The 17,834-nt window shown below is 50.0% G+C and overlaps 2 protein-coding genes across 4 annotated transcripts; one reads left to right on the top strand and one right to left on the bottom strand.

Annotated features, from left to right (window-relative positions):
* Window positions 1-519: 519 nt before the first annotated feature.
* LOC125515472 (probable LRR receptor-like serine/threonine-protein kinase At1g05700) lies at window positions 520-15,722 on the bottom strand. Of its 3 annotated transcripts, none has more exons than XM_048680940.1 (14): window positions 15,040-15,722; window positions 14,089-14,139; window positions 13,394-13,949; window positions 12,646-13,130; window positions 10,272-10,413; window positions 10,069-10,140; window positions 3,473-3,544; window positions 3,305-3,385; window positions 2,548-2,708; window positions 2,194-2,414; window positions 1,831-1,957; window positions 1,534-1,599; window positions 1,260-1,446; window positions 520-1,145 (listed from the first exon to the last, which is right to left on the bottom strand). In XM_048680940.1, the coding sequence occupies exons 2-14, from the start codon at window positions 14,123-14,125 to the stop codon at window positions 680-682; spliced, it is 2,673 nt and encodes an 890-aa protein (XP_048536897.1). In that variant the 5' UTR covers window positions 14,126-14,139; window positions 15,040-15,722; the 3' UTR covers window positions 520-679. The 3 variants fall into 3 exon arrangements, with proteins under 3 accessions (XP_048536897.1, XP_048536898.1, XP_048536899.1); XM_048680941.1 differs by having other exon boundaries at window positions 10,272-10,410; window positions 15,040-15,720; XM_048680942.1 differs by lacking the exon at window positions 14,089-14,139.
* Window positions 3,822-5,843, top strand: LOC125515473. Its single transcript, XM_048680943.1, has 2 exons — window positions 3,822-4,139; window positions 4,422-5,843. The coding sequence occupies exon 2, from the start codon at window positions 5,130-5,132 to the stop codon at window positions 5,790-5,792; it is 663 nt and encodes a 220-aa protein (XP_048536900.1). The 5' UTR covers window positions 3,822-4,139; window positions 4,422-5,129; the 3' UTR covers window positions 5,793-5,843.
* Window positions 15,723-17,834: the final 2,112 nt, after the last annotated feature.

The following is a 17,834-nucleotide window of genomic DNA, read 5'->3' as shown; positions in this document are numbered from 1 at the left end:
CCTCCATGACCTGCCGCAAGCTGCACCAGTTGATGGAGTCGAACGCTTTGGCAAAATCCAGCTTCAAAACCATGATGGGGGAGGAGCGCTTGCGGCAGCACTGAGATGCCTACACGAAGTTCTCAGATATGCATGTGCTCCTCCCTGCGATAAAGTATAAACCTTGATTGATCCATGTCGACAACCTGGCTGATTTTTGTCTCTAAAGCGGTAAACCCTGGTGATTAGGCCATGACACAGGATCTTCACGTCGCCATTCTGAAGTGAGACCGGCCGGAACGCTCCCGGCGAGGGGATGCCGTCGCCCTTGGGGAGGACCACATAGGCCCTATTCACGCCGGTGAGCTGAGCAGTGCAGGCGTGCACCTCGTCAAAGAGGCGCTGAAGGAGAGAAACATGAAAAACATGGACCAACTAAGAGGAACGTGCCAACAAACAAGGCCACCCTAAACACTGAGAAGCCTACCACTGGCAGGCCGTCCAAATCAGAACATATATTCCCTAGTAATCCATTTGAGCTTCTTTCATCACAATTCCTTTTTATCTAGAACAGGCAGACTCCATCTAAGCATTGCCAGAAATTTGAGAACATCGAAAAGAAAGACAAGATGACGGCTTATCAGAAAGGTAAGGCAAGAGCGCTTAAATCTCCAGCATTAGTGTAAGATCATCAAACCTATTATCTCATTGCAGGGCCAGCAGCCGCTTGTATCTCCCCTTCTTGCTGCTTTTCTTCTTCTTCTATCTCAAGTGCACTTCCCTCTCCAGGACAGGTCGAATCATCACCATTCGAACCCAAGCTTCTTCTCCTCCCATCACGACGGTTCTCGAGCTCCAAACACTCCTTAAGCTGCGCCACCACCTCCGCCATCGTCGGCCGCTCTCGGGAGGCGTCTCGCTTGCAATGCAGCGCCAAGTCAGCGGCTTTCCAGACAGAGTTGATGTCATAGTCCCCTCCCATCTTTGCATCCACAATGCTCTCGATGTTTCCATGGTCGAGGCTCTGGTGCACCCACTCCCCGATGTGGATGCTCATGCTGTCGCTAATTGGTATGACAGGGGCATGACCCGTGATGAGCTCCAGGAGGACGACACCAAAGCTGTACAGGTCGCTCTTCTCACTGATGTGATAACTGCGGAAGTACCTGAACAATTGGTAGACACAGGGGTACTTAACTATGACAAAGTAACAACACTTCTGGCAATATTGAAGACAAGTGGATACATGGGAGAAGAGATTGATGATGTGCATGACGTACTCAGGATCTAAGTAGCCCATAGTACCAGCTGGCTCCGTGGTTATATGTGTTTCGGACTCACTGAAAGCCTTGGTCAGGCCAAAATCAGCAATTTTAGCCCCAAGATCTGTGGTCAGGAGGATGTTCCTGCTCTTCACATCTCTGTGTATCAATGCTGGCTTACAGGCGATGTGCAGATACTCAAGACCTGTCATAGAAAAAAATATCACTTTTTCGTTAGCAGTTATGAGTAAATGAAATTTCAGGACCTAGTAGAAGGCCGCTATGTCCTAACCTTGTGCAGCATCAAGGGCGATCTGAAGACGCTGCTCCCAACTGAGTGGTTTACTAGTAGAAGTGGCTTCGCATGTCAACAGGAATTAAACGTAGTTAGCTTAAAGAAGATATTGGGAAATTCATGGACTTCAGTTAGTAACCCCAGATATTTTAAGGACTATGCAGTTCTCGTTTGAGTAAAATGTAACATTTCCATCATTCGAATTTCAGGATATAGCACATAGCTGATGTAGGGCGCCTAAAACTTTGATTAGCCGATATAAGAATCTATATTTGAATAGGCAAGATAAACAACCTCTCAGATGATCCTGAAGGTTCCCTTCGGGCATGTACTCGTAAACAAGGGCCAAATGATTTCTGTCCTTGCAATAGCCAACCAAAGAAACTAAATTTTTGTGATGAATCCTGGTCAAGTGCTGAGCCTGCAATATAACGAGAGCACTGTCTTTCAGATAATTTAAGCAGAACACATAATGAGAATGATTAGTAAGTGTAGTTTAATACAAAAGCACAGAGCAAAAAATTCTTCAAAAAATCATTCATCAAAATTTGTACACAGATGGCTACACTAAGAAATTTGGGGGAAAGAGATAAATGAAATGATTACACATGAATATTTCAATTGCGACATAGAACTTCAAACTGATTTTTCTTTTACCTCAGCCAGAAACTCTTTACCCCCTTGGGAAGATGACTCGGAACGCACTTTCACAGCAACTGATTTTCCATTCTCCAAGTAACCAAGGAAGACAGGTCCAAACCCGCCCTTTCCAATCTGTTGGCTGAAATTATTCGTGATATGCTTCAGTTCTTTGTAAGAGAACTCTCGGTTCTCAAGTAATGCTGATTCATCTTCATGACCAGTAGCATTTCGCTTAGCTGAATAAATGCACAGAGTAGTTAAAGGCAAGAACTTTTCCTTCCATATAACAAAAGCCAAAATAAAATGGAAATACTGAAGTGCGTAAGGCACAAAACATAAAGCATCACTTCCTCCATCTGACTGTGTCACCTTTTCCTTTGAGCACTTGGCACAGCAAAAATAGGATAACAAACAGTGCAATGGCAGCAGCTATTGGTACAACTATTGCGGTGAGAAGTGTCCCGTTGATTTTCTTTCGATCTGATCTGCAGGCAGTACCGTTGCCACAAAGATTTACATTATCACCAACCCTGCCAATTCAAAATGTACAAGATTAATCACAATATAATGTGATTCCATAGTGTTCCAAATAAAGAGAGATGTCTCATTATGAATGATGGTAGGAGCTAGTACTTCTCTATAAATATACTGATCAATCAGACCTAATAATTAACTGTCAGATGTAACACTGAAACTACTTTTAAAGGTGCTTTCATAACGAATGTTTTAAAGAAAGTGAAACTACCCATTAAATGCACTGGGACAAAGGAAACTGATATATAATAATCTTCCATGCCTTTCTACAGAAATCCAACCATAAGCATATTATTTTGTTCACTGGAGTTACCGGTCCTTGTTGTAGTATCACTTACAGTTGATAACTGACGATGAGATAACTTATCTTTCCAATTAACTAGAGGTACTACACTTTACTGAATGAAGAGTCAAAGAAATTGAAAAGCAATAGGCCCAAATAGCAAAGCATAAAAGTTTTAGTTAGTTTTATATTAAATTATCACTTATAAAAATATTACTGACATCATTCAAAAACGTTAAGCTACTTAGTGTGTGTATTTTTCTTCCAAAAATATATTTAAATCTAGTTAACTTTCGAAATAAAACATACCTTAGTGATAAGGACCCATTTTGGGACCTTTGTAGAAGGCTGTAAGGAATTGGTCCACTCAGATCATTGCTGGACAAATCACTATGAAGGAAAACATTGTATACATACCATTGTCAGAAAAATGTTGTGTTGAGATTCAAGGACGAACAGACAAGTCATAAGACTTACAGAAACATCAGTGATGAAAGTTGCCCAAGAAAATTCGGAATAGGACCAGACAAGTTGTTGTGTGACAAATCCCTGGAAGGAATAACAGATCTTGTGAACTATAGCTAGTAAGTAAATGGGGAAATACAATGTTTTTGGAAGTTCTGTTTTCAGCTTCAGTGCATGCTGAATACAAGAGGCAAAAGTATGCAGCTAATCACTGCATGTAAATGAAGAGAATTACGTTTCTCTTCCAAACTATATCATTAGTGTTCTGACAGTATATTTTTCCTGAATGGTGAAGACAAATGGGGACGCACAAATCATGTGTCCAGAGCTTCTATATGGAGATACAGAGTTCTTTATTTTTCCTGAAAACTGATGGATAAGTCTGTGTACTAGGGTCGTTGTGGGGCTGCAGCACATGGTCCTTGTGGCAGTTAGGATAGAGTTCCTGACCATCAAGGACTGGCAGTTAGGATAGCATCTTAGACTAGCATCTTAGACTGGCATCTTAGACTAGCATCTTAGACTGGCATCTTAGCAGCATCTCAGCATATGCTTGGCTGGCTAGCAGCCTATAAGTATGTATCCCCAACCTCTCAGGTTGGCATGGCATTGTGTGAGAAATAAACCAACGAAAATTGTCCCAACTCTCCTAGTGTCATCCACAACTATCAATGCTCAGGTTCAAAGGTCAGGGTACAAGATAACGAGGCTCTGATACCACTTGTTAGACCTTTGAACCTGAGCATTGATAGTTGTGGATGACACTAGGAGAGTTGGGACAATTTTCGTTGGTTTATTTCTCACACGATGCCATGCCAACCTGAGAGGATGACACTAGGAGAGTTGGGACAATTTCCGTTGGTTTATTTCTCACACAATGCCATGCCAACCTGAGAGGTTGGGGATACATGCTTGGCTTGTCCCAACTCTCCTAGTGTCATCCACAACTATCAATGCTCAGGTTCAAAGGTCTAACAAGTGGTATCAGAGCCTCGTTATCTTGTACCCTGAGCATTTCCTGTGAGTAGCCTAAGTCGGTAGCAGCAGCTGCTCCGTCTGCCTCTGGTTACCTTCCTCCCTCCGGACTGTCGAGCAGCAGTTCGTCTTCAACAGCCTCCTCTTCACGCAACCCCCCCCCCCCCAGCAGCGAGCCATCTCTGCAGGTCGCTCTCAGCACACGGCTACCTCGAGCATACGGCGCCGGCAGGAGGCTGAGCGCGCCGTGGCAGAGGAGCGTGAGCGAGCAGCTGTAGCAACAGCTGCTGCGGCAGCAAGGGTGTCGAGGCTGGCTGCAGCGGAGCTGGCAGTGGCCAGAGCGGAGGTAGAAGCAGCCAGGGCGGAGGTAGAAGCAGCAGCAGCAGCAGCAGCAGACGCAGCACGTGAGGCTACGGCGGATGCCAAGGCACTCCGCGGCGGCTCCGGCAGCTCCAACAGCTCCGCGCCTGCGGACGACGGCGCTGACGTAGACCGCGCCAAAGTGGCGCAAGAGCGGACGGCGCAGTGGGCAGCCGAGCACGCCCGCGCTCCAGGTGGAGGTGCGCACCGCGACGGCGGCTGCAACGACCAGGACCGCGGCCTCTACAAGGTCCGGACTGTGGTCAGGGATGTTGGTCCCAGTGCTGGGTGGCCTACCCTCACTAAAACCAACTACGTCGAGTGGGCCGGGATCATGAAGATCAGGCTCCAGGTGCGGCGCATGTGGGAGGCAGTCCAGGACAGCAACGTCGACCACCAAGAGGACCGACGGGCGCTAGACGCCCTCATCGCTGCAGTCCCGCCCGAGATGCAGTTCTCGCTTTCCAGCAAGCGGACTGCCAAGGAAGCTTGGGACGCCATCGCCGCGGCACGCATCGGCAGCGACCGTGCTCACAAGTCCACTCTGCAGGCACTTCGTAAGGAGCGGGAGAGCCTGGGTTTCAAGCCAGGTGAGGACGTTGATGACTTTGCTCTCCGTCTCAACACTCTGCTGCAGAAGTTGGTGAAGTTTGGTGATGCCACCTACACCGAGGAGAGAGCTGTCGAGAAGCTTTTTCGGTGCATCCCCGAGAAGTACAAGCAGATGGCTCGGTCGATCGAGTCTTTGTTGGACCTCTCCACGATGACAATCGAGGAGGCGATAAGTCACCTCAAGGTCGTCGACACCGACGAGCCACAGCCTTCCTCGGGGCCCATCACCACCGGCGGGAAGCTGCTCCTAACTCGGGAGCCATGGGATGCCAGCCTTGGTGACAGGAAGAAGGGGGGGCCTTCTTCCACGATGGGCGGCCGCAAGCGTGGCAAGCAGCGTAAGACGCGAAGAGGCCCCCCCGGGCAGGGCACAAGGACGTGCTGAAGGTGAGGCCCGCGGAGGCGCCAAGGACGGCGCCGCTAGCAAGCCCAAGCCGGCACAAGACAACAGTTGCCACAACTGTGGCCGGTTTGGCCATTGGGCCAATGAGTGTTGGCAACCACCACAAGGCCAGGCTCACGTCGCACAGGCGAAGTAGGAGGAGACGGCTCTGTTCATGGCGCATGCAAGCATTGAGCTATCTTCAGCGACACCAGTCGCAAAAGCTCTCATCCACCTCGACGAGCCAAAAGCACACGCTCTTCTCGGTGATGGCTCCGGGAAAGACAAGACTACGGGGTGGTGCCTCGACACCGGCACCACCCACCACATGACCGGCCGAAGGGAATTCTTCGTCGAGCTCGACTCCGATGCGCGAGGCTTCGTCAAGTTTGGGGATGCCTCCGCTGTGGAAATTAAGGGCGTCGGCTCCGTCATCTTCACCGCCAAGACGGGAGAGCACCGGCTGCTCACCGGTGTCTACTACATCCCTGCGCTAAGGAACTCCATCATCAGCTTGGAACAGTTGGATGAGAACAGCTCACGCGTGCTGATTGAGCATGGGGTCCTACGCATCTGGGATCGCCAAGGTCGCCTTCTCGCCAAGGTACCCAGAGGTGAAAATCGACTTTACGTCCTTGATGTGCAGGTGGCACAACCGGTCTGTCTCGCTGTCCGTCGGGACGACGAGGCGTGGCAATGGCATGAGCGCTTTGGGCACCTTCATTTTGAGGCCCTGAAGCGTCTAAGTGCCAAGGAGATGGTACGAGGCCTGCCATGCCTCGACCATGTGGAGCAGTTCTGCGACATCTGCTTACTGACGAAGCAGAGACGACTCCCCTTTCCCCAACAGGCGAGTTTTCGGGCCAAGGAGAAGCTGGAGCTCGTGCACTGAGACTTGTGCGGCCCGGTGACGCCAGCCACACCAGGAGGTCGACGCTACTTCCTGCTGCTCGTCGACGATCTCTCTCGCTACATGTGGGCGATGATTCTCGGCAGCAAGGGAGAAGCGGCGGACGCCATCAGACGCATGTAGATTGGTGTGGAGGCGGAGAGCGGCCGCAAATTGCGCGTGTTGCGCACTGACAACGGCGGCGAATTCACAGCGGCTGAATTCGCGCCGTACTGCGCCGATGAGGGCATCCAGCGCCACTACTCCGCGCCGTACAGCCCGCAGCAAAACGGAGTCGTCGAGCGGCGCAACCAGACGGTTGTGGGGATGGCTCGGGCTCTCCTCAAGCAGAGAGGGATGCCGGCTGTTTTCTGGGGAGAGGCGGTGCTGACGGCCGTCTACATCCTCAACCGCTCGCCTACTAAGGCACTCGACGGCAGGACACCGTACGAGGCCTAGCATGGGCGGAAGCCGGCGGTCTCCCATTTGCGAGTCTTTGGCTGTCTTGCATTCGCTAAGGAGCTCGGCCACATCGGCAAGCTCGACGACAGGAGCACTTCGGGAGTCTTCACCAGCTACGCGGAGGGCTCAAAGGCCTACCGCATCCTCGACCCAAAGACACAGCGTGTGCGCACGGCGCGAGACATCGTGTTCAACGAAGGGCGAGGGTGGCAATGGGACAAGGCAGTGGACGACGGCTCGACGCTGACGTATGACGACTTCATTGTCGAGTACGCCCGCTCCAAGGAAGCTGGGGGAGCAAGCAGCTCCTCTTTGCCGGGCGCGTCTACCCCGGCCCCCAAAACTGCATCGACTCCGGTGCCTGGTTCGTCTTCATCAGCACCAGCTCACGCAGAGCACAACCCGATGAAGTTCGCTTCCCCGCTCACTCACGACGAGGAGCGTGTCGACGCGTGGTATGGAGGCGAACAGCTGCGGTATCGCACGATGGATGATCTACTCGGCGACCAGCTGGTGCCGGGACTAATGCCACGTGACCTGGAGGCGCAGCTACAACTCGCGTGTGAGGACGGCGAACCACGGTCCTTTGCAGAGGCCGGGAGAGATGCGGCATGGCGCGCCGCGATGCAGTTGGAGATGGATGCGGTCGAGCAAAGCCGCACCTGGGAGCTCGCTGACCTCCCTCGTGGTCACCACGCAATCACCCTTAAGTGGGTGTTCAAGCTGAATAGGGATAGAGCCGGCGCCATCATCAAGCACAAGGCTCGCCTGGTGGCCCGAGGCTTCTTGCAGCAGGAAGGAGTCGACTTCGACGACGCCTTCACTCCTGTGGCACGGATGGAGTCCGTACGACTTCTCCTTGCGCTGGCTGCCCAGGAGGGCTGGCGTGTCCATCACATGGATGTCAAGTCGGCATTCCTCAACGGCGACTTGAAGGAGGAAGTCTACGTGCATCAGCCACCGGGATTTGCGATTCCCGGCCAGGAGGGCAAGGTACTCCGCCTACGCAAGGCTCTCTATGGCCTACGGCAGGCACCTAGGGCGTGGAACGCCAAGCTGGACTCCACGCTAAAGAAGATGGGCTTCGAGCAAAGCCCGCATGAGGCTGCCGTCTACCGACGGGGCAGTGGAGGAAATGCCCTGCTGGTGGGCGTCTATGTTGGCGACTTGGTGATCACCGGCACCAAAGATGCAGAGGTGGCGGCGTTCAAGGAAGATATGAAGGCCACCTTCCAGATGAGTGATCTAGGGCTCCTCTCCTTCTATCTAGGGATTGAGGTGCACCAGGACCACTCCGGGATCGCGCTTCGACAGTCCGCCTACGCCAAGCGCATCGTTGAGCTAGCTGGGCTCATCGACTGCCACCCAGCTCTCACTCCGATGGAGGAGAGGCTGAAACTGAGCCGCGACAGCATGACGGAGGAAGTGGATGCTACGCAGTACCGACGCCTTGTGGGGAGCCTTCGCTACCTCACCCACACACGGCCGGACTTGGCATTCTCCGTCGGCTATGTCAGTCGGTTCATGGAGCGACCGACGTCGGAACACCAGCAGGCAGTGAAGAGGATCGTCCGCTACGTAGCAGGGACCCTCGACCACGGCCTCCACTACCCTAGGTGTCCGGGGGCGGCACACTTCGTCGGGTACAACGATAGCGACCACGCCGGCGACATCGACACCAGCAAGAGCACGAGCGGGATCCTCTTCTTCCTCGGCAAGTGTCTTGTGAGCTGGCAATCAGTCAAGCAGCAGGTGGTGGCCCTGTCCAGCTGTGAGGCTGAGTACATAGCGGCCTCCACCGCCTGCACTCAGGCGCTCTGGCTCGCCCGACTGCTTGGTGATCTTCTCGTTCAAGACACCAGAACGGTGCAGCTCCTGGTGGACAGCAAGTCCGCCCTGGCCCTGGCAAAGAACCCCGTGTTCCACGAACGGAGCAAGCACATCCGACTGAGGTATCACTTCATCCGCAGCTGTGTGGAAGAAGGAAGCATCGAGGCGAGCTACATCAACACCACGGACCAGCTCGCAGACCTGCTCACCAAGCCTCTTGGGATGGTCAAGTTCCTCGAGCTTTGCTCCAGGATCGGGATGATTCAACTCTCCCACAAGACGACGTACAAGACTTAGGGGGAGAATGATGGATAAGTCTGTGTACTAGGGTCGTTGTGGGGCTGCAGCACATGGTCCTTGTGGCAGTTAGGATAGAGTTCCTGACCATCAAGGACTGGCAGTTAGGATAGCATCTTAGACTAGCATCTTAGACTGGCATCTTAGACTAGCATCTTAGACTGGCATCTTAGCAGCATCTCAGCATATGCTTGGCTATGCTTGGCTGGCTAGCAGCCTATAAGTATGTATCCCCAACCTCTCAGGTTGGCATGGCATTGTGTGAGAAATAAACCAACGAAAATTGTCCCAACTCTCCTAGTGTCATCCACAACTATCAATGCTCAGGTTCAAAGGTCTAACAAAAACATGGAGACACGGGCAATCCAAGATATTTGCCACCTTGATTCTAAGAAGAAAAGAAAATGTACCACCTTGATTCTCAAAAGAAAAGAAAATGTACAGCCATCTAACCGTGAAGTTCAAAACAGTTCCTCCATACTACTGTTAAATTGTTTCAGATATTGTTGAGTAATTCTCTCCATGTGTAAACATGCTAATCATCTTTAGAATGTCAGTGCAATGGGTTTTTTTTTGGAAATTCGCAAATGTGGTTGTGAATTATGCTGGTCAAAATAAACTTGAACTTCCTTAGAGAAATACAGACATTCATGTTTTAACAACAAGTACACCAATTCCTAAAATATGCTAAAAAAAAGCAGGTGGGGAAAAGATCCGCGTGGGTTTATTTTGAGTAGTATAAAAAGGCACTGGCATGTTAAAACCTACAGTAAGAAATGATGATGAGAAGTGAGAACCTACAGATACTGGAGTGCTTGGAGATCTCTAAAATTAGTAGAGATGGCACCAACCAACCCAAAGGAAGACAAGTTTCTGCGAAAAAGGTAATCCAGAAGAGTTAGCTTCTCTTGTTGATTTGTCCTAAATGTTTCTTCGAAATGTCAAAATATTCAGCATATAAGAACAAGTTCTTTATTTTATTCAAACATAGTTATGAAACTTACAGTGCCGTTATTTTAGAGGCACCTACTGGTGGATATGAGCAGTTTAATCCTCTCCATATGGAAGCCTTCGGAATACATGGATCACCCATCCAGTTTTTTATCACACCAAAATCGTCTTGGATTGCCATCATGGCTCTAGCTGCTTTGCGAGAACAAGGAAGATGGTTAAACCAATCAAATGAACAGACAACCAGGCAAACCTTAAGGTACTCATACACCTCAAATGTGATAAACAACAGTCTAATACATCTCTCTCTATTGCTAAGATGAAGTAGACCTACTTCTCAACCCTGAACTTGCGTCACTGCCATGAATAAAGATATACAACAACAGCAAACAATATAAATTAAAATCCGCCATTTGGATTAAAAAAAACTTTCACAAAAAATCCAAAAATAGAAGAAGAAATGGTAGACATATCAATAAACAGAACTTGGTGACATGGCAACGACATGGAAGTGATATGGTGGACACATGGCATACACGTAACAGTAAATCACTTGTGAGACTACCCGAGAGTTGAAAAGACAGACACACGCTTTCAATAGTTTCACATGCCAATCGAACGGTTTTAGAGTTCAGGATTGAAACATAAACTTTTGAAGGCTGGACCATATACAAACTCACTGAAAAAGAGACCCCTCGCGTCGCTCCCGCGAGCGACCGAGGGGATAACCCTAGCCGCCGGCGCGCGTCCCTCCTCCCCCCCTCCCTCCCCTCGCCGCCGCCTGTCCGCGCCGCCGGGCAAAGCCCGGTGGGTGCTGGCGGCGGCGGGGCCCTTTCTCTCCCCGCTCGTGGAGGCTGGCGCGGGCGGGCTCTCCCGGGCGGCGGCGCGGCGCGGATCCGGGGCGCGGCGGCGCGTGGCTGCGCTCGGCGTCGGTGTGCGGCGCGGCAGGCCTGGCGCGGAGGGCTGGACGCGGGTGGGTGACGCGCTTGTGCCCGAGACGGCGGTGGCTCCGGCGCGGTCAGATCTGGCTCAAGACGGCGCGGGCTGCGGGCGGCGCGGGCTGCAGGTGGCCACCTCTCTGTCGTGGTCGCGGCAGGTGGTGGTGACTTCGCGGCAGTTGGTGGTGGTGGTGCGGGCCGGAGGTTGGGGACGACGGCCGCGGCGGCTCTTTCGGATCCGACCTCCCGGCTGCGCGGGCCGAGAAGGCTTGGGCTGCGGGCAGCGGCCCTGACCGAGGCCCCCTCGGCTGGTCGGGGTGGCGGCGCACTGGCGGTGGCTGCGGGGGTTCGTGCCCGGCGGCTGCTGTGGTGGTGGCAGGTTGATTGCGGCGGCGGCCAGATTTTCCTGGCATCGGCCCGTCTGTAGGCTGCCTGTATCGGCCCTCGACCCCTTTCCTCGGCGTCCGTTCGCTTCTCTCCCGGAAGGCTGGCCTTCTCCCGGCTGCGGTCCATCATCCGTCTCGCACCCGGTGCCGTAGGACCGAGCTGGTCTCGCGCCCGGCAGCAGGACCGGCTCGTCTCGCGCCCGGCAGCAGGACTGCGCTCGTCTCGCGCCCGGCAGCAGGACCGGCCCGTCTCGCGCCCGGCGGCAGGACTGTGCTCGTCTCGCGCCCGGTGTAGCAGGACGGCTCGATGGAGGCTTGTTGTGGCTGGCTTATTGGGTCTCGGCGTTGGGACCGGCCAGGGGTGTGAAAGGCGGATCCTTTCCGCCCGTCTCTACGGTGGGGGTAGCGGTGGGGCTCGGGGGACTTGGTGTCAGGGTCTTGGATTCCAGGGCGGTGGCCTTGGTGGTGGTGGCGCGGTGCTCATGGGCAGAGCTCGTGCCTTGGTGCTGCCCGGCTACCACGGCCGTGTGGGTGGCGTGGTAGCCGGGGTGTGGCGTTCGGTGGCGGTGAAGGTTGGCCGGGGTGAAAACCTACTCTATCTTCGGACGGACTGGCGACGGCGAAGATCGCTCCCTTCTTGAAGGCGTCGTCGCGGCTATCACTGCCCGTCGTGGTGCTCCAGGGGAAACTCTGATCCTCGGATCGGGTGGTGGCGACGCTCCGGTGTCGTATCCTTCCTGAAGGCACCGCCTTGGAGCCCACGGTTCGTCATATGCGGCCTTACTTCTTCGGATGAAGCCCTCGGCGGCTCTTGTAGTGCTAGGGTGTGTGTTGCTGCGCTCAGCGCCTATGTATCATGCCTTGGGTGCGTGTGTGTGTGTTTGTGGTGGGTGTGTGCGGTTGTACCGGGCGTTGTGGATCTTTGCTTTATATATAAAGCGGGGCGAAAGCCTTTTTCGGTAAACATAAACTTTTGCCGAAGTTCAGAGTTGAGAAGTACTACAATTTTTCTATTGCAAATTAGACAAGACCCTTAACATAGTAACTGTGGGTGGTTATACCCTCTGTAGTCCAGTACTAATATTGCATCAGTAAATTCATACCATCTCCAGGATCAGTTGCAACCGCAGTTATCGGTTTCACCAAGTACATCTCCATGGCATTGAGGATAGGTGGAAGCGTTGCATTTTTAGTAGCAACAAGTGAGACACTATAATTTTCCATCCCATGCAAAATGCCAGAAAAATAATCTGTGACTTGGAATGTTGGGGTGTAAGGTTGCTTGTTCCATGTCTTGCTATTGATAATGATATCAAACTGCCGCACTGCATTGCTTCCTACAGTCTGCAGCTCAGCAAAGTAGAAAATAAAGAAGTATTTGGAGCTTATGTTCACTGATGGATCAGATGGATTCCATGAGAAATCAATTCTTGAGCTATTAGCAGTCACTGCATTTTGCATAACAGACGATGGCACATCGTAGACATCCCTGAGGTTATTCTGAATTACAGATGTTGCAGATATCTGGATACAGTTTGGAATTGCATTATATGTCGTCCAGATGCGGTCATGGGAATCCGAGGGGTACCTGCTTAGACCAATGAAATATCTCTATCATCTGGCATTATAGTCCGCTGAATTAACTAGAGTCAAAATAACCATATCTCTGTCGAAAAGTACACCTTGCGGACAAAACTTATGCAATACAAGGCTAAAAGCAGCTGGTACAGATTACACTCATCTATAAATATATTTTTTCTTTTAGTCTAATTACTTCTATTGACCAATATGTGATAACATAGATTTTCCAATTTAAGATTTGATTAAAACAATTATAAGTAGAAAACTAACCTGATTACTGAACCGTCTGTGGGCCCCATGTGGAACCGATTAGAATTAACCAGCACAAGCGATTGAGTTGCATTTACCTCTGGGTAAAGGGTATTCTTCATTGGCCTCAAATCCAGCCCAGAAATAAATGGATTACCCATACCTTTGTTCACCAAACAAACTTGCAAGTAATCATCAGGAGCCACAACTATGATGTCCATCCAGTTGAATGCTCCTGCATCACTTAAGCTAACTTCATGCCAGTAGTTTGTCCCCAGGTACAGATCAAAGACAGGAGGTTTGCCCAGGCCATCATAGTTTCCATAGTAGAAGGCGGCACGAACAAGGTACTTGTTTCCCATCACCAAGGATCTCAGGGTGTAGCAATTCCTTGCGCCATGTGGAAAGAACCGGAGATTCAGATAGCGTTTCACCAGTGATGGCTTTACGTAATCTGAGGAGATGCCGTGGTTTTCTCCAGTGGTGACGAAACCATAGTCTGATACATATATCATATTTGAAACGGAATCTTGGTAGGTAGAGTTCACTTCGATGCCACAATCGATGCTTATGAAACCTGGAAACAAAATACAAGTCAAAAAGATTTATATCATCGACCTTGAATAAACCTTTGGCTATGAGCAATGCAGGTGCTTCACATTGTGTATTTTCTGAACAAAAAAGCAGTAAGAAATAAGAATTGAGGGGCAACACACCTAGATAATCAGGCTGTCCATGGATCAACTGGAACATGTAGAATAGGAGAGCTGTTACACATAGATTCATGTTTCTTGTGAGCAAACTAGAGGCTTCGGGCTTCTATCCAAGAGAGAGAGAGGGAGAGAGGCAGAGACTGGCATATATGTATATCCATGGGACTAGCAATTGCTTTCATATGTGTATTACGGTTGTCATATTCCACAATTATAGACCAGGAGGGTCAGTGTACAGTTGCCGTGTGTGGCTATGGTACGCTCCAATAAGAAATGGCTGTTTCGAAACAGTTTCGTCATGATAATGGTTAATGGAGTATCTCCCACCAATAGAAAGGATACGGCCGCGACATAATTGCAACTTTTAGACTTGACTCCATGATTCCTTTGTTGGCATTAGAAGAAAGGCTGTCCTCTCTTGTGGTTTGGTCATCTCATAGTAGAATGATAAATCAGAATGGCAAGTAAATCCCATGCCTCAAGCATTTCAGTGTATTTATTAAGCTCCGGAACAGAACCGGCCTGAAACAGTGCGCAACAAATTACTCCCTCCGTCGCAAAATATAAGAACGTTTTTTCATACTACACTAGTATGAAAAACGTTCTTATATTTTGGGACAGAGGGAGTACATTCCAACCGATCATGTTGTGGTAATCTTGTCGCCATGGCCTTGGCGCATAACTTAACTGCCATCCGCCATCAACCTAAATGAACTTACACAGTAAACTAATAAGATGATCTCAACGAATTTTACGAATATAAGTGGCAAACAGTGATAAAGTCAGGGAAGACTTGTACCTCCTTGCTTATCATGCGCTACTGCTAGTTAACAATTTTACCAATTGGTGCATATACTGTAGTGTGTAGAGGGGACCTGATCTTTTACCCAGATTCCATGATCTACCAATAGTTTCAGATGGATACCCGCAGCTGGAGGGCGACCACGTGCATACCTGGCCAAAACAAGGGTGCGCGACAGCGCGGCGCGCGCCGTCTTCGGAGACCCTGAGGCCAGGTCGGCACGAGCAATCCATACGCTCCCCGGGGCCCCGACGGCGACGTCGCGTGTACGAGGACACGGGTGCGGCCGCGTCAAGACACCACCGCACACAGACTACCCGGCCAGTGGATGGCAGCGAGCGACCAGGGAGTGGAGCCGTCCTTGTCGGCCTCCTCTCCTTGACCTCGGTCTCAGTGGCGGCATGTCGGCACGCACTGCACAGCGCCGAAGGAGGTGCAGTACAGGCAACCGAGGAAGTCATTACGCCGAGCACCCTGCGCGCGCGGCGACCGGAATCGACCCCGGCACGCACGAACACGCGCGCGCACGCGCCGAGAGGAGAAGCGCGGCATCAAGGCCGTCGGTTCCCCCCAGAGTGACGCGCACGGAGGGCGCGACCATGGCTGCGCTAGCTTTGCGGTGACATTTCGCCGAACACACACCGAGCACTGCCACCACCCCGGTTCCGATGGGCAGTGGGGAATTAATTTTTTGTTTTTTGGGGGTAAGGCAGTGGGAAATTGATGGAAATTTCGCGGCAACGCAGAGACAAGTTGGGCTGCGGGCCCGGTGTCTCGGTGAGGAAAACTTTGCCCGTCTCTCCTCTTCTTTTTTTGAACTGGAGATGCAGAAAAGAGAATGCCGCCACTCGGATTCAGAACAAGATGCTTGAGCATTGCTTTCTAAGAGCAGCGTGTCTATCAATTTCACCGCACATACACCCTAGCACATGATCCTCGCGCTAAGGCATTCTTTAAGAGCCTGTTCGGCAACACTCCAGCTTCGAACTTCATGACCGGAGCGGGTGAAGCTGTGCCAAACGCAACAGCTCTCAAAATCTAATAATGAAGAGCGGAGCGGCGCACAATGCAATTTAACGGAGCAGCATAACCCTCGCTCCTTGTTTCAGCAGAATCGGGAGCTGGTTGAAATTACCAAAAGTGCCACCGCCAAGTGCCACCAACAAAACGGTACGAGTCTATTTTTTCTCCTCTCCTCTCTCTATCGCTAACCAGTCCCAAAAAAACAAAGACGAGAACCAGCGCTCCGCCGGAGAGCCAGCCGACGGTCCTTCCACAAGGCGTTTGATTAGGAGAGCGCTTCCTGCACGGGTCGGAGCGGAGCGACTAGTTTTTCTGGAGTGGGTGATTGCCGAACAGGCCCTAAGCGCGCCCTTTTTTTTAGCATTTCATATTGGCTGTCTTGCGTTTCCTGCATTGACCGCTTGTATATCTTCATGGTTTTCTGCGGATAAACAACTATTGCTTGAGGTCTCAACACCCATTAGTGCATGGTGTTCTTCGACTGATCGACATGTTGATCTTTTTGCTTTCCCAGCGATATGTGCATATCTAAGTAACTGTTCTTCTGTCAAACCATAATGAAAACACATTTTCTATTTTTTAATCTCATTCTTTATACTTCTTCTTGGCATAATGGCATGCAGTATGAATCTGGTTCACTTTCTTTATAATGTGATTTTTGAAAATAAAATTATAATGATCCTTTGATTTTGATTAAACCGATTTGCTATTGAATCGTTGGCTAGTCTATTTTTTACTTCCTCTATTTCTAAATATAAGCTCTTTTAGATATTTCAATATGGACTACACACGAACGTATAGTCATATTTGAGAGTGTAGATTTCACTCATTTTACTTCGTATGTAGTCAGTATGGAAATATTTAAAAGGTCTTATATTTAGGAACTAAGGAAGTACATATAAAGGAGGAAAGCCAAAGGGTGCTGACATTGGGGGGCAAGACTTTTCTAAAATGAAAGTTTATCGTTCGTCGCAGGAGTGAGACATGATGTTTTGCAAATTGGTGGCTAGGATATCAGGTTGGATGCTATGTTGTTAGATTGGACATGCTGAGCTTTTGCGTCAGTTTTCATCTCCCTTCAAGCTTTCTCTTTGCTTTATTCGCTATGTTTTTTATACTTATGTTCTTCTGTAATTCAAAGTTTAAAACTTAGTCTGGGGTACGTGATTGTGAGTGTGCTCGTTTATGGCACTCCATACTTGTACGTGTTCTCTTTTGGCTTTAGCTTGATTGGGATCCGTCGTGACTCAACCTTCTTGTGTGATACATGCTGCTAGTTTGTAATAGGGTTCAAACCATATGGTTTCTTTAATAGAAATCGAAGGGGGTGGCCTCTCTTTTATTAAAAATTATAATCTTTAGAAGATCAATCTATATGCATATGTCATACTGGATAATGTGGTTTCTCTTTGACTTGGATATACAAATGTTTATTTAGATATGCAGAAAAAAGATTAAAAGGCAGTCATGGATTGTGCCACAAAAGGCAAAAACAAAACTGAAAAGGTAGCACACATGATTAACATCTACTTTTACAATGTATTTTGATTTAAAATTTGTTGGATTGTAGACACATATTTCTTTATAGTTTCATTTAGAACTTTTTTAGTGGTGTGCCATGCACTAGTAGCAAGCTAGCAACATAGTCCCGTTAGCACTAGAAGTCTAGCAAGGATCAAGATCCAAGCAAACAACAACAATACATGATGTTAGGAGTATTCTTGGCCCCGAGATCAACTGGAGATTAGGGCAAGTCCGACGCAGATCACCTAAACGCATCGCACAATGTCTGGAATTTTTTAGTATTGAACTAGTGTGGGTGTTTGAAGCCCTACATATTGTCCTCAAACTAGGGGTTTGGAGGGGAGGGCTTTGGGAGAGTTTGGACATCTGAGAAATCGCCAACTTAGCCTCAGGCCCGCCA

This window comes from Triticum urartu, chromosome 6 (assembly GCF_003073215.2).
Source record: "Triticum urartu cultivar G1812 chromosome 6, Tu2.1, whole genome shotgun sequence".
Classification (NCBI taxonomy): Eukaryota; Viridiplantae; Streptophyta; class Magnoliopsida; order Poales; family Poaceae; genus Triticum; species Triticum urartu.
Note: the sequence above shows the minus strand (reverse complement) of the source record. Positions and strands in the feature narration are given on the sequence as shown.